Genomic DNA, 25,998 nt, shown 5'->3' with positions numbered 1-25,998 from the left:
ATGTGTTGGGTTTGGCTGCCTGGGCATCCTTCTGAAAGCACAGGATCCTTCACTCCCCTCCCCCACCCCTTCCTTACCTCCAGAGGCTTCAGTCTCAGCGGCTGATTGATGAAAAGTGAAGCATGGAGAGGGAGGGAAAATAATTTACTTTAGGCTAATGACAAGTACTGTAGTTCTGACCCATAATAATAATAATATCACCCAGTCAGCCGTGCACATAACAAACAAGACCAAAGCCAAACTAAACATAGCTGCAGCCTTATTTATTGCGCAACGGATTTTTTTTCATTGTTAACTTTGGAGCATTTTAAACGGTCTCTGTTAGCGATAATGCAACAGTTTTTTTTTTGTGAAAAATAATATCGTAGCTCATTTTAATGCTGCTGCAGCAGCCTGTATTATAGTTAAATATGGAATTGTATTTTCGTGTCAATGGACAGTAGCTAACTCGGCAAAAAATTAGTACACCTTTAATGGTTGTATTTTTGTATTGAAATAATTTGTGTAGTTTCTGCTTAAATTGACTTTCAATTAATGTCACATGAGCAGAACACACAAACAATTTCTCTATTTGTTTACAATAATTTGAGAAAATACGCTTGTAAAACGTGCACGTCTATATAAACCTGCCTATAATTTATGTTTTAGTTGTTAAGAAAGCATCAGCGTGCTTCGTGTTCTTTACAGAAAGGGGTTTTGGGCCCCTGAGACTGGTGCAGATGTTGTTTCGACTGAGCTGGCTGACGAATAGCGGCAGATTCGTCCTCAAATCTCACACCTCGTCGCCGCCAGCCTTAGTGTCTGCCGTCCAGCCAAATTGTCAAAATAAAAAGAAAATTCCACTCCGTGGGGACATCCGCTCCAGGTGACGCGCGGCCACTGCGTCTCCCTCCGCGCTGCGCACGGCCGTTTGTTAAGCGGCGTCTGTGGGTATCATTGATCAATAGGGCCCCCCCATCCGCCACCCCCTGCCTCCGTGCTACCAGACTTAGTGGGATGTCGGTGGAGTCTCCTGTGCCGGTTTAACCCTGCAGAGTTTTCAAGATTCGCCGCACAGCTTGCTTGCCCCCGCCCGCTGTTCCCCAACAGCGCCGCCGTCTTTTCAAACGGCCAAAGCGGTTTCATTTTCCGCTCGCCGGGACCGATTCCGTTCTCGCCCAAACCCCGTAGCGTGACCTTGTTTAAAGGGGTAAGAAGGGGGGTGGGGGACATAGAAACACTTTGAGGGGGGGGGGGTGTGTGAAAAAAATAGTCAATGATAAAATTTACGTGAAACATGCTAAATGCTAAACCAGAATGAGTAACGATATCAGCATTTGTCTGTCTTTCTACTCTAGCTCTGACCCCCTATGTGAGGGAAGGCTGCGGCGCACGTCGATTAATTCTGTTAATGTTTCAAAGCTCCCTCCAACGATTGCAGACAGTTTTTTACGTGAACGGTAATAATTTGGAAAATTAGTTTGCGTGCAGGTTTCAAGGTGGATTATTGCGTCGCAGGATTGAGAGAGGTGGCGGCAGATTGGGAGAGGCCTTCATCCAGCAGTGGATTAGCCTTAGCTAATAATAATGACGATGGTAATGTGAATTTAGAAGAGGGGGATTGAGTTTTCAGCAGTGGGCCCCCCCCCTCCATAAACGCTACAGGGCTCTTCTGGCCAGGGCCGATGCTATCTCGCCAGACGCACTGGTGCCGGATAATAGTCGCTAGCTGTTCCCCGTCCTGACATCTTCTTAGATCCTCCTCCCCGAGGGCGGTGATGCAGGCGGGCTCGTTAGCATAATTACCACGCTTCACAGATCCTCAACCCTACCTTGTGCCAACGCCCCAACCCACGCACTGTATTCTTCATCGTAGATTTACCTGGGTCGTGGGGGGATTTTTTCTTGCCCTAGTATATACATTGGGAGTTTTTTTTGGTCTAAATATTTTGTAATTATTATTAGTAACGTTGCACCGGTAATAGCAGGGGGCCACATTTGTTGACGCCTTTACCAACAAGACTGTTCATTTTTGAAAGTGCCTCCGATTATGATGTTTTTCTTCTTGGTTCTTTCGGTAAAGTCACGTAAAAGGGAAATAATAAAAGAAAAAAAACATAACATAAAAAAAATGTTTTATTTTTATTATTTTATTATTTCCATTCTACGTGACTTTACCGAAAGAACCAAGAAGATGAATCCCTGCAGTCACGAAAGCTTTAAATCGAAATTGATAATTTTTTTATTAATTAGAATTTTCATTTCTCTCTCTTGTTTTATCAGCGTATATGCAGGTTGCTTAAAACTCGAAACATTTATTCTTAACTTTATTCCTGAGCTCACATTTTGTGTTCCTTTGAGGGTTATAAAGTCGGTGTAAATCTCCCAGTAATTATAACTTCATTACAACCTGGATGAATTAATGCAATACGATGAACTTGTGCAACTAAACCTTTAATTGGTTGTTAACTCAGGCCAGTTCGTGCAGCTTAGCCCTTAAAAATTAATCCGTAAAAACAAAGTTTTTTACTATAAATCCTTTATATGCGTGGCATCGGTTTTATTTTATTATTCATTTCTGTTTTTCTTGAGTAAGAGTTTCATTTTTATCACATTGGTATTTTAAATTAAATATGAAAAAATGTTTTCCTAAAAAGTGGAACATTTTGGAAAAAAATTTTCTCGAAAATAAATTGTCGCGCACAACGAGTCTGTGTGCAAAATGTCAGCTCGATTGGATCACGGGAAGTGGGTTAAAAAGCGACCGAAAGACTTGCACAGTTGTAAGCGCGCAAGCAAGCAAGTGAACTTAATATAAAGGATTTAAAAAGCCATAACCCTGACTGATGTAGCAGCTCAGTGTTGTGCCACAATATGTGTTTGTACATCATCGTTCATTCATATGATGCGTTTATAAACTAGATAAGAGCCCAGTGAAAAGGATCCCCTTTTATTCAACGGAGGCTTGAGAAAATGCCATGGAAATGTTGCACGTATTATTACGTGGTCATTTCTAAGCTACGGAGTGCGAAATATCTATGCACCTGGCTTAATATACACTCGTGTAAATGTGACGGTCGTGTATATATAAAATAAAATAACCAGGCGGATTTGCTCTGATGATAACATTGATGTCGCCATCGGCTACCATAAGTTACAATGAATGTATTAATTCAAGGGCATTGTATCCACCCAATATGTTCTTTAACTTTGCATGAGGGTGAAGCCAGTCAAGTGATCTCAATGGATTTGTTTGATTGGATTCCAAGAGTCTAGTCGCATAATAATTGTGACTGTGATTTGCCAACATTGGCTTTAACACTGCATTTTATTTGCTGCGAAAGAAAGGTCATTGCCCGAAACATCACCTTTTCTACGAATGTTATGTTTTCTTTTCATGCGGTGCTGTTGATGAATGTGAGTTTTCGTATTAATTATGCTTGTGCACCACTGCTAATGCAGCAGCAGCAAATCATAATTTGTTTAACTTTATAATGGCGGTCAATGCCCTGGGCAGGAACCTAAGAACCTCAGATGAAGACTGCACAGGCTGTGTGTGAACCACAGGCCCGCTCGCCCGGCAGTTGAAACGTGTTTGGGAAAAAAATATAATGTCTGAGGCGAGCACCTTCTGCTTCTTTTTGTGCTCAGCAGCAGCCTTTAAATAATAATAATAAAAAGAGCCGCCTTGTTTGGAGCCCTAGTAATTTTACAGGTCGGCAACATTTTCAAGACCCATTGTCAGACCTCAAAATAACACAACAGCAGTTATCTGCCAGCCGGTCGCCTCAGTAAGTGGGGGGTTTGAGAAGCCTGTGGCGGCTGCCCTAAATGCCTAACCTAAGTCGGAACACATGATCTGCCCCGGGCAAGCATACACAGGTGCTTATCGCACCCGTAAAACCCTCTCGTGTATTTTTGCATACATTACTAATTGCATAATCGGCTGCACGCACCCAACTCCAAGCCCATGAGAAGAAAGCAGCAGCCAGATGCATTTTTTTGTGTCCATAAATTCTTCTCCTTTTGGAGGAGGCGTGGGGCTGGGGTGCATCGGTATGTTTTAGCTTGCTCCTGGAGCCGATTGGCTGTAAGATGGTGTCTCACTGAGCATGGGAGACGCAAATGAACTAGCGGTGGTGGTGTTGGTAGTGGTGGGGCCGGTCCTCGTCTTCCCAGTCACGCCATCTTCTCGGCACGCGTTACAAAGCTGAAAATAAGAGCCAGCGCCTCGGCCTATTGCCTACACTTGACCAACTGTGCCCTGTAAATTTCACTTAATATGCATCCAAAAAAAATACACCACTTGAAAGAAAAAAAAGCTGGAAAATGTTCAGGCATGCAAATCATCAAACGGTCATTGCTAAAGTTAATAGAGATTGCTCCGTTAAATGCATTTGAAAACCAGTTCTGCTTCTGCTTAATGTTTCATTTTACAACTGTACAATACTAATGGGAGCGGAAGAGGATGAGGTTTTCGAATGGCCACCAACATCGGTCAGGCTCCTGGTTTTTGTAGACGCCCCACTCCATTTGTGTGTGCGCGTCTGGAGGGCTTCATTTTGATGTGGGAAGCCAGAATGTGTTTAGTCTTTTACTCCCCCCCCCCCCACTTTCCCGTGCGCCAATGCGCACATGTGAGGCAGCTGGCGCGCGTGCGCGGCTGCTGTTGGGTTCCCTTCTCTGAACACTCACAGCACACAAGTGGTGCTTTTCAGAGCAGGGGATGCACTTAGGATAAGCGAACTATGGTGGAGGGGGGATGGGGGGTGAGAAATAAGGTGATAAACAAGAGAAATACGTCAGCAACTAAGATGCGTTTGCTTGTATCTCTCCGATGCGTTTTCGGGTTGTGCTGTGTGTTGTTCGGCACGATGCCCCATACATCGCTCCACGTGATGGGAACTTGTTTGGGAACAAAGAAACTCCCATCATGTCGAACACCACGTGGCGCAACCTGACATCGCAAGTGAAACTGAATAAGATTTAATCTGATGAACAGTGGACCTTAAGGATCAGTGCACCCAGGGCTATATTCATACGGACGGACGAGGAAAAGCTTGTACTGGTTTTGAAAATACAACTCGGCTACCCGATGTTTTGGGAGAAAACCATCCACAAACGGTGTGGCACCTGAATATTGATTTGTGGCAAAGTGGAGAAAATCGCTGCAGGGCAAATTGAACGGGAGTGGTGTTACTTGGTGAGAAATCGCGAGAGGAAGGGAAGAGAAAAATTGGTGGTGGGAATGCACGTACATAGATAGCCCCTTTGGAGGTTATTTGAACATACTTCATCTCGCCAGTCAATGCGCGTTTGTGAAGGGTTAGGTGGGTGGGGGATGGGTAGGGGGGGGGGGCTGCCAGGACCGGTTCAATAACTCCAAAATTGTCAGCTGTGACTGGGAATTGAACACGGGGCACAGGGTTCACAGTGCTCTGCACTAACCATTGCCGCTGCTGCTCCACTCCAAATAATCATCATAATAACAATGACTCCCGTTTAGAAATAAACCTGTATTTGTCGGCATCTGGGTGCCTTGATGTAGAAAAATCATTGAGTGAGCAGCGATCAGGTTTACTCCGTTTAATTCGTAAGGGATCAACGCCACCATTCTGGTCTCCAAGGGCATGTGACTTTATTGCTCTCAAAGATACTGCTTTTCATAAAATAGGGCTATTCATGTGGTATGTATTACTGAATTTAAATAGGGCACACATTTAATTTTTATCAGCATTATAATTTATATGAACTTTACATTGCAAAGTTTTATTGAACGCTCCTTTATAACCTGCTCTAATATTGCAATATTACAGCGGGCGTGCAGTGCATGGCGTGAACACAGCTCCCACATGTTCATTACATACACTTTATTAATTTATCTATTGGTAGCAGAGTTTTGTAAATTAATGTCTTGCCTTCTGTCTCCCCTTCCCCCTTGCCGGAATGCAAATACCACTGCACGCATGCGAAAAAATTTCAACCACAAACACAACATGCTTGTGGTCACCCTCAACCACACAAACACAAAAATGCATGCACGCAACACGCACCATAAATACATGCACGCACCCTCCAACCAACACACGTCTGCGCATCTGCGCACGGACGGACGAACGACTCGGCCGCACCCCTTCAACGAACCTCGTGGCCGAAAATCACCTCCGCTCCCCACCTCGTTCTTCCCGGCGAGCAGCACCAGCTGCAGGCGCAGCACCTGTCCCACGCGCACGCTCCTCCGGTGCCGCTTCCCCCGCACGCTGCCGGCCTGCCCGGCGCCGGGCTGCCCCCGATGCCGGGCAGTAGTGCGGCTAACGCGGCGGGGCTGCTGGCTCTGTCCAGCGCGCTCGGGAGCCAGGCGGCCGCCGCCGCCGCCGCCGCCCACCTGCAAGCACTCAAGGACGACAAGAACCACGAGGTCGACCACAGAGGTGAGAGGGAGCTCGGCTTCGGCCGGGGTGAGCCGAGGGCGTGACATGCGGAGGACGCTGACGGGCGTGGAGGACGTGACCGGACACTGCGCCGCGTGGTTGAACAAATGGTTTTCGTCGTGCTGTGTTTGGCAGTGGTGCACAATCATTAACATTCATCAATAACACTGGCCTTAAAATGAAAAAAAAACTGAACATCATTCTTGCACTATGAAGAAGGGCCATTGCCCAAAACGTCACCTATTATATATATTTTTTTAAGGACACACGATGTTATCGGTGAACAGGTTGAGTTGACTGCTATGTAGGTTTTCACAGTTACGCTTTATAGTGCTCTGATGTGTTTTTGGGTTTGTGCCACGTGTTGTTCGGGTAAGCTACCAGCACATTGAGTGAAACGTCGGACACTGTTGAACAACACGTGGTACAACTCTAAAACACATCAGAGGGAAAGGACCGGATGTTGGCTGAATCCACAAAGTGTGCGGCTTTTATCAAATCTTAAAACACCTCGCAGTTATTCCCATAACACTCTCACGTCCCGTCCCTGATGGGCGTTTAAACTGTACAATGGGCAAGCGATGTTGAATGTTAACAGCAGGGGAACGTGAAAATATTTATAATGTAACGCCCGCTTCTTGTGTTCCTGTGTGTTTTTTATCTCTTGCCAATGCTGCTGCTGCTGATTTACCTGGCATCAGAGAGAGAACGCAGCTCGGTGAGTACCCACGTGGATTGATCACACACACACACAAGACGGCTTGCATTCCTACAACGCGGTACAATTAGCTTTGTTGGCCGACACAGAAGGAAGCTGGGATTGTTTGAATTTGCTTTTGAAGCCGGAGGAAATAAGAAGGAAACAAACCTCCAACAAGGGCAGGAAAAGCTTTCCCAAACATTCTGCGTCCTTGCCGCACGCATGCACATGCGCGCATACTTACACGCACATACACACACGCTACATGCGCATGCACATCCACGGCAAAGCGTCGGGAGGGAATTGGTTTGGGGGGGGGAGCTGACTGGTGGTGCGGCTGGGTTGTGAGGTGGAGGGAGCTCTTTTGGAAGTGAATTGCTCCCGAGAGCGTGGTTATAATTTGCCCTTCTGGCGAGCCTTCAGACGGATGGCTGGGAGGAGGAACGCAGCCTTCGCCACTCGCACTCCACCAATTATTAAATCCGTACCCCACCCCCCCCCCAACCACAAAATTCAGGTGCTCCCATATTGACCCACTGCGAACCTAGACACACCTCCCCCAGACCCATAGCCTCCCGCTTGATCTGCTTCCCTTCCCAACCTCCAATCCCCCCCCCCTCCCTTCTGAACCTCCCATCCCCCTCTTTCTCCTCCTGGCTCCCCTAATACCCCCCCCCCCCCACCAATTGGACTGCCCGCCCCTTCTTCCCCCTCCCGCACTCCCTGACAGCCAACTGCTTACCCTGAGTGGCAGCCACTTTGTTAGGCTTCCTCCTGGCAGGAGGGGCTGCCCAGTCCGTTTGGCGCGCGCCGGCAAGCAGCCAGCAGGGTGGCCACATAGCGCGGTGATGGCGAGCCAGGGGAAGGGAAGGCCGCGGGGCAGGGGAGGCTGTGGACAGGGCAGGGCCTGCTCTGCTTGGCCTTCGAGGAGGAGGAGGAGGGCTGTTTGGACCTCAAAATCTCTTCAGTTCCTATGGACCGCTGCCAAGCCCAACTGGGGCAAACACAGAAGCTTGCTTCTGGCAGCAGATTCCTAGTTGCTTGGCCCCATGAGATGGCGAGATGTGTGTGTGTGTGCGGGATTGGGGGAAAGTGAGGGAGGGAGGGAGGGAGTGAGTTGGTAATGGGTCCGTGGGTCTCTTGAGGATTGCAATCTCTATGATGTGTTGAGGGGGGGAGGGGAGGGGGAATTTTCACTCCCTTTTTTCCGTGCATCACTCCCCTTGCACTCCTCCCGCCCATTTTTATTACCATTCTTTGTGTAAAAAAAAAACAATCCCGTAAAACCCTCATTTATTCCATTTCTGGCTGCCAGCCGTCTGTGTGGCGGTCGTGCAACGATATGGGTGCTTGCGTATGTACGTGCGTGCGTGCTTGCGTATGTACGTGCGTGCGTACATGCGTGCGCTTAAATTTAAATGAATCCTGGATCCTGACGAAACGGCTTAGACAGGTGCGACCTCGCTCCAACATGCCTGCTGATTGGGCTGGAGTTCATCAATTCCCACTCTCGCCCCCCCACCGCCCCTCGTCCCCACCGAGCCAAACCTCGTGTACACCCTTCCAAGATTAAATCAGATTCCCCATTCCGATAAGATGGCAAAGGAGCCCACGTTGACCCATAGTGCTGGAAAAAAATGTGTGGGTATTTCATCATCGTGGACATGGAAAAATCTGATCTTGTGGCCACTCGTTTTTAATCTGCATGGCAACAATCAAGCAGTTGGCTCGAAATATATACTGTGTGCACGTACGCTTGCTCGTGTGCGTAGATGCAAACGCACTCAGGGCAATATATTCGGCGAGTGAGTCATTGCAGATGATGACATGGCCATATAATTGTTCATTCACGGGTGCAAATGTTTGTATGCATATCTTTGGTGCAGGGGTTTGTGGGGGAGCGGTGGTGTCGCGGTTAGCGCGCTGGGCTACGAACCCGGCGACCCGAGTTCGATTCCCGCTAATGGCCAACACCGGTGACGATTATCTTAACCGGTCCTGAGCCTCCCCTAGGTCGACTCAGCCTCAAATAAGTGCCTGGTGTGGTGTGTAAACATTGCCACTAGGGAGACAAAGGGCGGTCGGGCGTGGTGCTGGCCACCCACCCCCTGGTGTATCGTGCCGGCCTTCATGGGTGCGCGCTAACAGCACTTGTCTCCACTGTCTGCTAAGACTATAGGGGGGATCTTTGTCTTTGGTGCAGGGGTTGGCTCTCTGTGCTACCAACTGGGTGACCCAAGTACCATTATTGCCCGTGGTTAACATCATTAGCAAGCGGTATTTGAACCGGCATTGGGCATCCTCTAGGTCTACGAAGCGTTAACATGACAAGCTTGTGCGGTGTGTAAACATCAGCTCTTGAAAGACAAAGGCGGCCAGGCATGGGGCTGGCAACACCACCCTTTTGTGTGGTATGTTGGTCTTCATATAGGCCACTTGCTAACAACACTTGCCCCAGAAGTCATCGTCTTGTGTGTGTGTGTATCAGGACTGGAAGATACCCATCTTCATCTATATATCATATATCAATTGTGCAACGACCACTACATGTAGAGTATACATTATTAAGCATATGTCGCGTCTGTTTGGCTTCCCTTCAATTTACGTCACGCCATGACAATTGTAACGTCCACACACGTAACCTGTGCCACGATGAATTACATTTTTTGGATTATCTCCACTCGTAATTTAGAGGTTGTTTATTTATTTATATAACTTTTCGTGATTTCTTTGGCATGATGTGCCCCGCCAGGATTTGTGAGTGTGCCTGCTGGCTCCCGGTACAGACAGCAGGCTCGCTCGCAAATGCACAGCGGTGTCCTTTGGCTGCAGCCCACGATACCAATTCGTGCAGGAGGGATTTTTTTATTTTTTCAACAAATAAAATGGCAAGCCCGCCGCTCCCTGCGCCAGGGAGTTATACGACCAAAGGAAACATGACACAACCGCAAACGCGTATCTGCTGGTGATTCACCCGATAGCAATGGCAGGACGCAGATTTCCGCAGCGATGCTTATCCTGCAGTATCCAACATGGCCCCGCGTAGGGGCTCGCTCACGGGTGGTCACTGCAACATGCGACGCCGGACACGCGGTGGTATTGATATTTACAAGGCCACAGCTTGCTGATGAATAACCGTGAAGTGGAAGCTAGTCCAAGTTTATTACCGTTTATTGGACAGATACTGCTGAGCAGCGGAAATGTGGATGGGATGCATTTAAAGGAGATTACATAAAAAAAAAGCTTGCGGAATGTGCCCCCATCTTGTCCGATCTCAGAGGCTAAGGAGAGTTTGAGCCTGGAATGTGTTTTGATGGGTGATCACCATTCCAACGAGGTTGTCATCTGCACTTGCGGGATTGTGATACTCGGTGGGCAACAAAGGGCAGTGCAATAAAATCAATTGTTGTACTGTGGTTCTATGCTCTCCACTTTCACCAACCCACTCACGAGTATGGTGATGGCCAAACCCACCCCTATCGCCGACGCCGAGTGGGGGAAAGCCTTCATCCAGCAGTAGATTAACAAAGTGCGGTACATTATTACCTGTACCTGTTATTCAACATATTCGTCAGGTATTTATCCATTTGAGAAATGAAGGAATGTGTTTTTTAAAGGCCGTTTTGTAAGTCTGTAAAAATTATGCTGCCAATAGACACCAAGGATAATCTACTTAAGTGTGTTTTTTAATTCTTATTATACAAGGTGAAAGCGATTGGAATGACATGAGACACTTTGCAAGCAAGACATGCGTGTCTTACACACGTGTATGTGATTTGGTTAATTTAACGTGGATGATGACCCATGAATAGCTTTTCCGTTTATTTTTTGTTACTGAGTAAGCATAATAATACAGTAAGTTAAGTTATTCTTTCACTTGGCCACGAGGTGTTGTTTTCTGGGCGGTTCACAGGTCGTGGTGTGTGAAAGCATGGGTTCATGTGCTGACAATTAGGGTCCTTATAATGAGACCATTGATGCGAGCCAGATTATTTTTAGGCACCAAGGCCATATTTTTCTTTATTATTTCTCAGCAGGAAAACAACTCGACTTTGCTCCAACCGAACAAGCTGACAAACGCTGTGTTCATATTTAGTACGTTTTGGCATTTGGAGCTGTTTCAATTGTAAAGGCTTATGTAACATGAGCATTAACATAATTTATGAAAACGAAAAACTAAACTTTCCGGGAATTAGGGGTGGAACAATTCTGCCGCCTTCCCCATGCTGTTCGATTGTCACAATTCAGGGCCACAATCCGATTCAAGAATCTGTTTTTTTTTACATTGTGTAAAATAGCAGCACATGTTGTGGCTGCAGCAATGCAGTTGGCCGATTACCGACAACACATACGATTGTGGAAAACTATTGCACAACCAGTTTTATGCATCCATCCTGATATTAGGAATCGATATTAATCAATGAATAAATGCATGGAAATAAAACAACTACACTTTCACTGTGACATGGGGAATGAAACGATACCAATGAAGGCACTTTCATTGCTCTGTTGGCTGCTCATGTGGAGGACTATTTTAGCGCTTGGTATTTGCGAGCTAACTCCGGCAGCGTGGCATGCACGCGGTGTTCGTAGCGCGGTGCCCAGAGCTTTCTCAATTATCACCTCCACCAGCTCCTAGTCTGGAGCCAGCACGGCAACCGATCCCTGCTATGCCGGAACCCTGCGGCACGAGGCCCGGCCCGTGGGGACTCATAACGAGCCATGTGTGTGTTGTGAGATAGGGGAAGGGAGAGGTTTAAGAGAGAGGTTTTAGGGTGAGCGAATGGGTTTCAGCGATGGGGGAGCAAAAAGGGGAAGTGGCTGAGAAGAAGAGGGAGCTGAGTTGGGAGGAGGCAGCCACAATAGCAACAGTGCAGATGTGTTAAGAGGTCCCAGGCAAAACATCGACCCAATTATGCCTGCGATGAACCATAATGCTGTGGCATTGTAAAGGCAATTAGCAAGCAGTGTAAACTATAATTACAGTGTGACAAGTTAGTGAAGTGTCTGTATGCCACTGTGCTACTCATTTAATGTGCACACCTTTTTCTCTGCCACAGGTGTCGTTAGGAGGAGAGAATGTGGAGGTAGTGTATTGTACTCGGGTGGTATTATGCATAATGCATTGTGAGGAGGCGGTCATGAGACAATGTGTTAGCAGGATGGGTGTTTGATGAACTGCATTAACTAGTTTGTGGAACGGTATGGTAGCTATGTGAAGTTTACAGTTAAGATATGGGTCGCAGAGTTGGATGTTAAAAATTCAACTAGAAATTACGTGTATGGCCTTTTGAATACAAGCACATTTTAGCAAAACAGGCACAGTAGGGGCAACTAGAAGTCGTAGACTATGGAGAAGAGAAAAACTCAGATGGCAGGATTTTGTAAAAAGCGGCCCTTGGAGGCTGGGTTGGCGTTGACTTTACTACAATTGCAAGATCGAGCAGAAGGACGGAAGCGATGGTGTGGTGTGATGGTGACCTTGGCCCAATTATGCCTCTTTATTGTCATTTAATATATTTGGATGGGTCGCCAGGCAGGGCTTGCCAGGTGTTGTAGGTGTGGGGCCGCAAGTGGTCAGGAGATTGCAGGTTGTGTTTTGGTGGAGTGAAGTATGCGTACTCCCACCTCTTGCAAGATGTCTCGCCAGTTTGGAAGAGTAGGCCAAAATTCCTTCTATCGGGGCTCTCCAGAGCTCCATTTAGTGGAGGCCCTTATGCCAGCATTGATGTGACCAAGATATTATAAAGCTGCACCATTATCTGTTATGCATACTGTGTAACTACACAAGAGTGTAATCATAATGAACATAACAAAAATAATAACAGTGGGTGGAGAGTTGTGTCATAAAACATGTTCTGATTGCATAAACGAGCTTTCTGGTTATAAAAAAAAACACTGGGCAATGCACAGTAAGATTTTCTGCTGACCTTGCTTAATGGGAGGACAACCCCCTATTACGCTTGCTGAGCTCTGCACCAATTAAGTAAATTGGTCAGAGGGTTCTGCTGCTCTGTAGGGCACAATTAGTGACCTAACAGATCCCGCCCAAAACCAGTCCCTTGGTTTTGAAAATCGTATTCATCTTGCTGGGATTTTCTTTATTTTTTAAAAAATAATTTTCCCTCTAATTCCCAAAGTCCCACATGGTGCTTTAACCTCACAAGTGGCCGTTAGATATCACGGATTATTTTTCCCGTTGTCTTCAGTGCAGTGGCGCTATTAGGCAATTTGAATTAGGTTCGGCCAATTAACTCTATTAATTGCGCCAGTCAATTTGTGCCTCGAGCGTGCTAGATTAGGTCATCCCGAGGCAATCGGTTAATTGGACAATCGATCGCTACCGGTCTCAAGCGCGCTCGCGTTGCTGGTCTGATATCTCTGAGCACACAGGGCCTGGTCTGCCACGAAGCAAAGCTCTCGGATGGGAGCCATCCTGACTGACCCAACCCCCAGCGATGCCATCTCAAAACGATGGAGGCTCGATTTTGGCCCAGCCGCAAAGATCTGACTTGGTTGACAAGGTTACGTTTTGCCAGAGGCCAGCTTATTTTACAGAGCTCTGCTGTGGAGGTCACTGCCCCTATTACTACACCGTTGAACAATCACTGCCACTAAACTACATCAATGAATGACAACACGTTCAGCTGAGCTGGGGCTATCTAGTACATATAAACTAATTAACATGAGTCACTCTGAGCCTAGATGATTTGAATGTCTCTCCAGAAGGCATCTCTGTTTGCTCACCAAAATAATGAATAGTTTGAGTTGCTAAAATAATTTGGTTTGTCTTAACCGGTTGTGTGAAAAGCCATGCCCAAAGCAATTTGATGAACTGTCACGATTGGAGTTTGCGATTTCATTCAAGAATTCGTGTTTTTTTTTACACATTGTGGTGAATGCATCACATGTAGTGGATGTTGGGGTCACATGAACAAATAACATAAGAGCACATAAACATCTAAAATGTTCAATTCCTATGCCCATGATTCTATGCATGTATCATGTGCGTGTAATAATGGAATTAAATCAATGAATCAATGCACTGTTACGCACTGACTATTATTGCTACTCTATTAATATACAAAATCAATATTGACAGTGCAGAGTAAATACGGTACGTTGTTATTTTCACACTAATTGCCTAGGCAACAATTGTTCAAGAGTCCCACGGTTTTGGCGTTGGTCTTACGCAACCCACTTAGCTCCGTTCGTTTAGAGCTCGCTTCTCAAACCAACTTGCCCAGGCACGAGCGTCCTCCATACGAGCGCTCATTACCTTGCTGCGAATCGGACGGAATAACACCCGGAAGACGCTTCGCAACACTAGCGAGGAGGTCAAGAAGCCAGGAGGAGAAGCACAAAGGGCTGTTTGGGCGCTCGGGTGGCATTTAGAAACAAGACAAAGCGAAGGCGGCGTTTGGTTCGGTGTTGGCGGTTTTAATCGCAGCCCTGCCGCCGCTGCGAACCTACTAGGATTATTACTTCGACCATGTCCGGCAGATTGCGAGTGTCGCTCGAACACGGCATCCTCTCATGTAGAAGAGAGCTGTGGCACGTACGCCGTCTATCCAGAGACCCTGCAAGCTAGCCCCTTTGCAATTTGACAGAGAGAGTGGGGCGGTCGGCTGGGGAGGAGGGAGAGGGAATGAGGCAATGGCTCGAAGGTAAATGACACCGCTCGTTAACGAGGCAAAATGCCATCCGCGCGTTGGCTCCCTCCCTCTCCCCCCTGCTCCCAGCAAAGGCCCAGCTTGTGGGCTCACTGAAAGCGGCCCAGCGCCCAAGCGCCTCGCCAATTAGCGTAATGAAGCGATTGTTGGATAATTACAGTGGGGACCGGGTTTTGTTCGTCGCTCCAGCAGAGTGCAGGAGCGAACAAAAAAATAAATGTATTCATAAATGAAAGAGGGACCTTTTATCTGAGACCGCATGCCTCTGATGGTGTCATTAAGCATACAGATATTGACGTAATGCCTGCCGGTGATTTGGGGGGAAAGAAATCACTACCATTTTATTTTTGCCGTGACTGAGGGGTTGACGTGTAGTGGCTTGTCAGCGAGCGTGAGACGAGGCAACGGTGGTTAGGAAATCTTTTATTCATCAGAGCCCAAAGCACGGTTAATGGGCCAGCAATCTGATCATTGCCTGTGTATTACAGGTAACAATCACCTACAATCCAAGCCCTAACACAGCTGCTCAGCGCTTCGAGGAATGAATGCTAGCGAAATGATTATTTTTTGGGGCCAGAGAAGACATTGTGGTATGGTAGCACGGGTTGCTTGATGACCTCAGTTGCCCAATGACAAGTCGCCAATCACAAGGAGGACGCACGCCGCTTCGTCCGGGCCTTCGTGTTTGGCGTGCGGGCACTGTGCAAGTGGGGTCACAAGTTCACGGGGTGACGATCGTGTAAAACTTCCCAGGCACCATTGTGCAACTTAAACCCTCGCTCTTCCTGCTGAACACGTAAAGCACGAAATGGAGATTGGGCTATAGTTCACATTTGTGTTGGTGTGTTTTTTTGTTGTTTTTGAGAATCTGATTGATCGTACGTACCGTGGTCTATGGTAGAGAAATGCTGCCGTGCCCGGCTTTTGTCGGGTATGAAAAGGCATTTGATTCATTGGAAGCTGATTCGGTCATCCAAGGTGTCGCACACAATGACCTGAATAATATAAGATATAGATTGTGAAAAGAAATGGATAGCGATGAAATAGCTACACTGAGACCCTACAAAGAATATATCCGAAGTCAGATATTTTCTGAAAATGTGATTTCAGATATAACTGTCTCACGTTTTCATACGACGTGGTCGTTATAACAGCCAAAGGAAATGGACTGCAGCAAATGATTGCGGAACCTAACAAAGGTGGAGAGACAAAAGGAAATAATTGTGGAGAGAAACAGCTTAGAACAGTGAGCCACCGATGAGTGACCGTGCTGTTCGATACACATTGGCATGTATGCCTATTCCAATTGTTCAACACAGGCCAGGATTACGACAATTAAGCCATGAGCGGGTTGGAGTGATTTTGGAAATATTAAAATGTTGGTCATGACAAGCAACAAAGCAGTGTGCCTCGGAGGAAAGTTTTCAATCGGTGCTTATTACCTTCTGTGACATGGATTGCAAGCGTGGACACTGGCAAAGATAATGCAGCAAAACTAGACTGAGAGACGGAGAGAAGAACGTATGGATCAGAGAACAGACAAACACACATCAGATATCTGAATCATTCCTGCTCTCCCCCCTTCACCAATCCTTACTGACCGTCGCAGTCAAGTATGACCAAATAACCCCCACGACCAAACACATCGTGGGGAATCCTTCACCCAAGCGGCGGATTGACAGACGGCAATGAATTGACATTTATTCATGATAACTATTTCGTTTAATCGCCCTTCATTTCCAATTGTCTTGCTCATTTAATACATAGAGCGCATTCCCAACCACTTTTACCGCAGCCTCACCACCTTGCTCTGCCAATCTCCCACCTATACCAGGGGTCAGCAACCAAAATGACGACGGGGCATTTTGTGTTTGAATTCAAGAGCCGCAATGCGTGTTGTGAATACGACACAGTCCTTAAAAGAGCCGCATGCGACCCCGAAACGCCGCAGGTTTGCCGACCCCCTGACCTATATAGACACAGACAAAGATCCCCCGTATAGCCTTTAACAGGTTGCTGGGCCCTTCGCTACATGTTTGGTATGTATGTACGTTGAAGTTATTTTGCACCGTACGTCCGCCAACCGTGCTAATCGGAGGTGCGGGCGGGCGGAGGGGGGGGGGAAGGACAACAAATTAAACACGAAAAGCAATTCTAAAAGACCCCAATAGCTATCGTCCCGTTAATGCCACCACTTGGGCCATTCGTGCTGCAAGCGTGACTCGAGCGGGGCGGGCGGGCGGGCGAGCGCAGTCGCCCACCGGACGGCGTGCACCAGCGTCGGCTTTTGTGGTTTTCCTGCCGAGGCTGAGCGTGGGCGGGCGTCGCGATAACTCCGCTGCTGCGGGCTCGCCAGCTGGGCCGCAGTGGAAAAAAAAAATGTGCAGAGGTGTCAGATGCCTGGAGATAGCGCAGCCGTGGCTCTACGATCGGTTCCGCCCGGCTGCTAACTCGGGTTATTTGCCCCGGCCATAGACTGGACCACGGGGTGGGGGGGGGGTGGAAAGGGAGGGGGAGGGGTGATGGTTGGGTTGGTGGAGTTTGTGGGGGGTTATGGAGGGGGGTTGTGGGATAGAGAGTCCAGCACGACGGGGTGGGTAGTGGCCGCTCTCTTGGGGGACATAAACCAACTGCCTTCCCCTTCACCTCCACAACCTGCTCTCTCTCCCTGTTGTCCCACACCACACACCCCTCAATCCTCATGTCACGCATCCCCCCCCCTCTCCCCACACTAAACCCACCACCCCTACCACCATGCCGACCAACATAGCGCATGGTACGTGTTGCGTGTGATTTACATGCCCGTTTGCCCTCTGTCGCTCACATTCTCTCAAGCCCAGTCAGTAACCGACATGGCCAAAAAAATGTTTCTGTTAAACGAAGTTAACGTGACCTATTTATGTAAGCTGCGGCAAGTTTTGCGGTTTGGTTTGCTATTTGTGGATTTACAACCAGTTTCCCCCTACGTTGTGGAGCTAGTTTGGCTTTAAATTAATTCAGATTTTTTTTTCATTCCTTTTAAAAATCGTAATTTTTCGAGAGAGCAGAAGCAGAGACCAGGCTCTGGTGCTGTGGCAGACAGAAGGGAAGGGAAGTAGAGGAGTGGACGCCAGAAATTGTCTTCTGATTTTACGTGCTTAAGTTTTAAACATTCATATGTAAAGCAGAAGTGGTTTCGTTGAAGCGTGGCTTCACATGTTTTCCTGATAACTTCTGCATCGTTCTAACTCCATGAGCCACCGATAATGTTTTGCATCTCGTTCTATTTTATTGGCGCTGGAACGATTCACCAACTGCCCGTGTCGAGTCGATACAGTGTAACGATTCCGAGTCAACAATGGGGGTCACGATTTGATTCAGGATTTTTTTTTTACATGGCCATGAATGGTAGCTAGCCATCTCTATTGGCTTGCAAGGTTGATGTTATTCCCTCATACTGTACAACACATTTGAATCGAAACATATGGATTCTCGTACACGATTCGATGCTTGTGTCGCGTGCTGTTTGTAATGCCGTGCTGCTGGTTTCAGATAAAATATCTTTGGAATTCAGGGGATTTTTGGTGGCAACAGCATTGGGGGATGGTGCTTTTAGAGCCTTTCAGCATTGTTATATGGGTCATGGCACTCGGCACTTAAATATTTTGCCCATTTTGCTCTCGCTCTTCTTGCAGCTTTCCTCCCCAGCACCCCCACATGCTCCACAACCTCGCCCCCCCCCCACCCTTTACGCCATCCACCACCCTTCCCCCAAAACACTTCTCCCCACCACCTACCTCTCCTCCATTAACAATTGGAGCTGCTTTACGAGCTTCCTTTGGCCCCACCTCCTCAAATCCTAATTAAGGAGTTCACTTGTCAACACTCCCCAGGGGCGGTGTTTATTTCTTTGTTTAAGGGTGCCGTGTAAAGCTTTGGTGTGGATGGTGTGCCAACATGCAGAAGCTTACCTCACTCCTCAACCGTCCAACCTACCGCCGGCTGCCCCCCTCCCTCTCCAACACCCCCCACTGCAACCTTCCGCTAACCACACTCTGCCACAACTCACGTCGGCCGGCGACTCATCCATCCCCGTCCACTCATCCTCACACCGCGTGCTCTTTCCCTCTGCGGCAGGGGCTGGAGCACGTCAAGGCGCTCGTAGTTGGAATGATGTCGCGTTAGGGCCCATTATTTAAACTGCTGTTTTTATGGAAATGTTTCTGCGGAAATAGGCAATGGCGAAGTGGAGCCAAACCAAATGCTGAAGCACCAGCGGACTGGGTCCAGACGTGAAACCGAGACGAAACTTTACAAATATGCGGGAATCCGAACAATCTTTGAGATATGGAGCTCGTATTTGATATAGCAGAGTTGAGTTTTGATAATGTACATATGTACGTTCCACATAGAAACCTGCCCCCCATGTACCAATAGCACGGGTTGGCCGTCCCACGTGGGTGGGTGACGTCACAGCGCCTGTGTGTGTGTCTAACTGCCCCGTCTGAATTCCCACACACACGTGTGAGTGGAATGTTTTGTGTGGCCAGGAATAGCGGGGTCACCATGACCCGCTGGCTTCCCACCCTGCACCTACCTTCCCTTTCCCCCAAGCACCCGATGACTAGAAGTGGTTGCACTCATTCTTCCTTACAAGGGTTGTGCAGGGCAATGGCGTAGTGTGGTTGGCATGGGCCCCTAGCACAAGGAATGAAATGGGGTCCCCATGTCTGCTTTCCCCGCGTCTTCGTAGCAGGGCGTCCGGGGCCCTCCAAGCCATAGGTCCCGGGGCAGTTGCACCACCTGCACACCCGATAGCTACGCCCCCGGTGTACAGACCTGTGTTTGCTTTAGTGTGCGTTGGTATGTACCACTTTGACACGCACGTGGGTAGCGATGGCTTCAGTGATTCGCGTACCGCTCTACAAAATACGAGCACAGCACGAGTGGAAATTAACTGCAGAAACTGGCCTGAGCATCTCTTAGGGCTGCTCAGCCTGAAATGGGCAGGTGGTGCGATAGGCATCGAAAATGAGGAGCCACACGTGGCCGCACTGTTAGGGTTGGCTGGGCACTGCCTTTCATGTGCCATGCCAACATGTGTTTACTGATAGCCCTAGCCCCAGCAGTGTAACCACCTTGATGAATGGTCCTCATGTTTGTTGGTGAAGTGTTTTATTGCTGATAGAATTCGGAATAGGGTGTATGTATATAAAATCAGGGGTGCAACGATGCATTCATTGTTATCAATAGTTAAGCTCACGACACATGGACCTATTCACGTTTGTAAGAATCTGATTTTTGTGATTTGTACACGCTGTGTGTAATTGATCACGTGAACCCTGCAGCTGCTTTAAGCGTTGTCCATCACCGCAGCGTTAAAACAAGAATCGTTTGTTCGAATCGTTACCCCAAATTACGACAATTAATTGAATGGGTTGGTGGCTAGAGCGGGAGAGCGGCTCAATCGCTCCACCCCTGGTATTTAAAAGTACGCGCGTGCACATGTAAGTGTTCCTCCACGCTCATTGGCTCTTTCACTTCAGTGAACCTCCTCAAGTCGGTTCAGGAAGCGGTGCGCGTTAGTGCACGGATGCTGCCGTTTGAAATCGGCTGGAGGCCGCGCTGTTCCCTGGGGTTTGCTGTCCGATGCCAGATTTCTCTGGGCGTCGTGCATGTAGGTGAATCATCACTGTCGCTGGCCAACGGACCAAGCCCACGCTGCCGCCTCCCCACACATTGCTCTTTAGAGTAACGCTTTAATGTCGCTGTGAGCCCGTTGATCTTATTCATTGATGTATAGCTATTGAAATAAAGGTGTCCGTGCACAACAGGCAGCACAATTCGGCGGTCTGCGATGTGGGTGGGACCCACCTGTCCAAATCCTCATTACTCACGGCACACTATCAGTCACCACCTCTAATATGCAACTTCAGGTTTTTTTTATACATGTATATAGGTAATGATTGTTTCGGTGTCCTGGTATCATTGTCGCAAGTCCTGCAACGATGACGGCACAAATCGAGGCATTTTATTTTGGCGTAAGATTTGTTAGATTGTCTGAGCCTGGACTTGGCTATATTTTCATGGTCTCGGTTAATCGATTAAAAGCGATTGTCGTGCCCATGATAGTGCTTCAAATTGTGTGAATGATGTGCTAGTGTTACATTTAGCCCACAGGCGAACACAACTGTAGAAATGGGACAGCAAAAATGACAAACAGTACTGTATAAGCTATATGGTGAAAACAAGACGAACAATGTTGATTCTTATTTCGAATTATAATTGTGAATCATGGCAATTAACCCTAACCCTAATCGTTACGTGTCTAATATTTAAGGAATCGTAAGAATCTTCTCCGAAAAGGACAACCAGGCCCTTATAACCTGTGTTGTGTGCCTATAGTAGAGAAGATTGGCCTGATTGTCTGTTTCTTATTGGGCATACATGGCATGCTGCGTGAGAGTAGTGGTTACGTTTGTCAATACATATGGGTGAGTGTGCGTTTATGCTCAAGTCTGTGTTTGTGTGTGCGGGCATTCTGGATTGGGTTGGGTTTGTTTTTACGAAGAGCATTTGGCTGAAACAATGGTCAGGGGTGTGTGTGTGTGAGGGGGGAGCTGTGTGGTACGTTTGGAGTTGTGCTTGGCATGCCATCATGCCATTTCCACATTCCATTCCATTCCGAAACCAGAAACCGCAAACCATGTTTTGTTACCTGCCAAAAGAATTCCTGTCAAATTCAGTTGTGAAAACACTTGGTTTTAAATTACCAGACCACGGCGGCATACCAGTTTGGCCGATAACTTTGTGCGATTGTTGAGCACTGCTGCTGTGCCAATTTCATTACTGGTTCACGGTTATTCAGCAAAAATGTCAAGAGTTTCGCGAGGAAATAAAATAAAATAAAAATTACGGAAAGGCCCACAGTTAAAGTGGCGTTTTGTGGTCACTTTGAAATGGCTGTTTAAAAAAACGAGGCCTTTTACGGTCTTGACTAAGCGAGAGGCCTTGAGCGATTTTTGAACCTTGTGCTGATGGTCACACCACGTGCATCGGCGTCCACAACGGAGTGGGGGGGGTATGGCGGTTCTTCTTGCCATTACACATTACGATGTTGTGTAAGTTTTATTTTTAGACAATTTGCGCAAAGGAAGTTAAAAACGCAAAGCCGTTTAACCTCGGAAAATTGCCCGCGAGTGAGCGAGCCCCACGGCCGGCGGTTGTGGTTGCAGGTGATTGTGGGCGGAACGGTTGCGGGAGTTGAGAAAACAAGTTATTTAGAAATAGACAAACATGCACGATAAACTAATAATCACGCTTGAAATACCCAGAGGCCAGCCAACTGCAGCAGGCCATGAAACCCCAAACACGCTGGTGTTTGTTCTTTCCACGCTGTTGAATGCGCCTGGTGCCCGGTATGGGGGTATGAAGCTCCGGGTTGTAATTCGAGGGGCAACTTGCCATGTCGTGGCTTCGGCAAAATGCACAAACAAGCAGTCGAGTGTGGCGTTTATTTTCCTAAGCGATATTTTTAAATATGTTTTTTTCCTGTTTCATTCCACATATATTTACATGCTGTGGGACTTTAAAAAAATAAATAGCCTTAACCAAATGAGCAAGACCACCCGTTGAGTGTAACCTTATCTGCAGGGCCATGGGAGGTCTTCAGTGACAAGAGTGTTGGGTGGGGGGGGAGTTCTGGATTTTCCCAACCCAGACTAAGGCAGAGCTGGGGGTGTGAGAGCCGGGGTCAGGAGGTCGGTGTTTTGTTATCTGATTGGAGAAGCAGTTGAAAGATAATCAGAACCATGCAAGGAGAAAGAACGGGGGTGCGGCCGACTGCGATTTTCACCCGATGGATCGTGATGTAAGGATGAAAATTAAACCGTCAAATTGCGGAGCTGAAAAGACAGGCAAGAGGATGAGAAAAATGCATTCAGTCGCCAAAGTGGAGAGAGTGGATGTTGCCTTCAAAACCATGATACAAAGATCTCCCGTGTAGCTTTAACAAACTATTGGGGCAAGTGCTTTTAGCGAGCAGCTATGAAGGCCGGCTCGGCACACGAGGGGCTGGGTGGCCAGCACCACGCCCGGCCGCCTTTGTCTCTCTAGTGGTGATGCTTTACACACCACACCAGGCACTCATTTTAGGTTGAGTCGACTTAGGGGAGGCTCAGGGCAGCTTCAGATAATCGGGGAGCAGTAGTGTAACGGTTACTGCACTGTGCTATGAACCCTGTAACCCGAGTTTGACTCCCGCTCACGGCCACCACCAGTGATGATTAAAACCATTAGACCACATTAAAACACACAAACACAGACATCCACTCGCATACACTCTGACACACGCATGCGCATTGGCCCCTGAACTCGCAATGCTTCTGGCAGATGTTCAAAAACAGAAGCCAACTCCTCCAGCCAGGCATGTCTTGCCAAGATACTTATGTCCATTATGCGTAGAACGTAAGAATTGAAATATCCGAGAGTTTGTTTAAGGAAACAAAACATTCACACAAAATGTATTCTTCAACTAAAAATATTGATAATCTGTAAATCTTTTAAATGTTGCCCGCAGACCAACAACAAAGGGCCACCCCGCGCACCATTCGCTCTTTAATTGGCAGATGGAAAATAGAACCGTCATCTTTTATTACCGTATCCCTTGAGGTTTTAATGCTTCATTGGTTAGTCACATGGCATTTCGGGTAGCTTAATTCAGTGGCTTGCGAAAGCTGCATCGCCAAACCCCCCAAAACATCTACAGAACAAAAGGAGCGGATTTATCCGTCGTTGTGATTGCTGGTCAATGTGCTGCCATCCTTGCCTTGAGTCTCATGATGTCTTTTTTTACGTAAAAATCTAGTCCATGTCAAGGCACATTTAGAGACTCAAAAGACTGGCTGTTTGTTAATTGTACTGCTCCATGCCATTTGCTTTATGTGGTAAAAATAAATTTTAGTGTTGGCAACTTCACTGTGAGGCCTCCAAACTTGTTCGTGCCAGTCCTTCGGGTTTAGGCACCCCATGTGTGCCCACGTGTAATCAGGCAGGTCTGGGACATCCTGCACAGGTTAGGGTTGGGGTTAAGGTGAGGCTGAGGACACGGCTGATATCGGCCTCGCTGAAAGTGTTCTCTCGGCCTCACTGTCAAAAATCCATACTACTTCCTTTGTGTAACGTAAGAGGGCTGTTCCCCTAAATGTAATTTTGACCAACATTAATTTTATTTTTTAAGTTACAATTTACAAAAAAAATTATACATTAAGTAAAGTAAAAGTGCAGCCCTGCAATTACTTGGTCACGCTACTGTGTGAGCAGGCAAGGAGTCTCTCTAGTTCCCTCTAGAGAACCCCTCTAAGAGTGTGTTTGGCCTACTTATCCATTCTGGCTAGACATGTTGGAAGAGGTGGGGATACCCACACTTCAACTCCACCGCACACATTCTGCCAATACACTAACTGCTGCGTACCCTGTTGTACTGCTGGTTGGACAGAGGCGGAGGAGATAAAAAAAACTGGCACCATTGTTTAATCTGCCGAGTTAGGGAGATCGAATCGAAGCAGTGACCACTGGATTTTAAGTAAAATAATAACGCTTAATTCAAGAGCGCCTGGATGGACGTGCCGGTGAAATGGCCGACGATGGATGATTTATCTGATTGACGCTTTGTGTTTGTGCTCCCCCCCCCCCTTCTGTGTTGCGGTGCCTGCAGACGAACTCCATCTCGCCGTCAGACAGCCTGCGCGCCACAGAGAAACACCGCAGCTCCTCTGAGTACCTGAGCGACTCCAAGAAGAGGAAGGCTGACGACAAGGACTCTCTCAGCCGATACGTATGTGGCCATTGGCTTAGTCCCCTTTGACATTTGTTATTTGATTAAGCCAGCCGGGTAGGTTAGTGGTCAGCAGGCTCGCCGCTGAGCCAGTTTATCAAATATATATATAGCTAACGGACATCGATTATTGAATCAAACGCTTGCAGTCGGGGACCGCTGAGATAGGAAGCTGACGGGTTTTTTTTGTATAAACGTTGCCTATTTCATGGGTTCTTACGGAGTTGAAAGTGGGGACAGAGATTTGCGCAACAGGTTTGAAGGTAGGCATGTAAGGGTGCATTGATTCAACACTTAAAATACATTCTCGTGCTCAAGATGATGCATCAAATTGTGAGTGTGAGAATCAATGTTTTTCTCATCTGGTATGCAGTGTGTAATTGTATCTCCTAGAGTGTTCATGAAAGGTAATGATTTAGTCAAATTGTGACCCTGTATCGTGACAGTTCACAAGGAGGGCAAAGCGTTCGCATGCCTATTGGAGGGACTGGAGCTAGGATCTCTACAGGGCCCACCTCTGTATTCAGTCTTACATCCTTCTGTGAGGCCTATTGCAGGGTGTTTGTAAACCGACCATCAGTTGCCATGCAAAACTCTCTTTTCAAGCATGTTGTTTAAACAAAATAAATACCTTTAGCCTTAAGCATTTTCTTAATACCACATTGATAAAAAAAAATGTAAACAAAAATGTTTAAACGTCAAAAGTTAAGTAACCAGTTGCTTAACCCCTCTCACATTTAATATGCTTAGCAGGATGCTGCACGTGTTCCAAACGCCGCACTTTATTTTTAACTCGCAGGACAGCGATGGTGACAAGAGCGATGACAACCTGGTGGTGGACGTTTCCAACGAGGTCGGTTTCACAGCCGCACAGATTTTGAGCTTGCTGCGTGTCGGTGTTCACATACTTTTCTTAAATATCCTCACTAGGAGACCTTTACTCAGCACCTTCGCTAGTTTATAATTTTGTCTTAAAGAATGTTACAATATTGAAATGATACACAGTTGATGGAGAGAGGGCAACTGTGTTCATCCAAGCCCTCACTCGAGCACCATGCATTGCTACTATTTTATGTTGTCTTGTTTTTACACATATATACGGACTTTTTCCAAATTTTCCATCGAAAATTGTAGCGTTTTGGGAAGGCCTTCGTCCAGCAGTGGATTGCTCATGGCCGATGATTATATATTTGGCACTACATCTTATCGCATTCTTGTTTTTCTGTTGATTTTGTGGCACAGTACATATATTTAAAGTATATACCTACCTACCTTTCCAGTCATAATACAAATTCAACAGTCATACCTACCACAAATCCAAACACCTGCATACCTACAAATCTACATGCCTGCCTTCCAATCTTCCTCATTCTTGCATACCTACCTACCAACCCACCCTCC

General features: G+C 47.2%; 1 protein-coding gene across 10 annotated transcripts in view; it reads left to right on the top strand.

Annotated features, from left to right (window-relative positions):
• Positions 1 to 25,998, top strand: part of LOC133346662 (transducin-like enhancer protein 4) — a 67,339-nt gene that overhangs the window by 28,385 nt on the left and 12,956 nt on the right. For all 10 annotated transcript variants that reach the window (XM_061558419.1, XM_061558415.1, XM_061558417.1 and 7 more), the window contains exons 7-10: positions 6,176 to 6,410; positions 7,112 to 7,128; positions 24,478 to 24,597; positions 25,397 to 25,450. In XM_061558419.1, coding sequence (XP_061414403.1) covers positions 6,176 to 6,410; positions 7,112 to 7,128; positions 24,478 to 24,597; positions 25,397 to 25,450 — 426 coding nt within the window. The remainder of the gene's footprint in view (positions 1 to 6,175; positions 6,411 to 7,111; positions 7,129 to 24,477; positions 24,598 to 25,396; positions 25,451 to 25,998) is intronic.

Source organism: Lethenteron reissneri, chromosome 24, assembly GCF_015708825.2.
Source record: "Lethenteron reissneri isolate LAM-NWPU_2019-01 chromosome 24, ASM1570882v1, whole genome shotgun sequence".
NCBI lineage: Eukaryota > Metazoa > Chordata > Hyperoartia > Petromyzontiformes > Petromyzontidae > Lethenteron > Lethenteron reissneri.
This window is presented reverse-complemented; position numbering and strand designations above follow the sequence as displayed.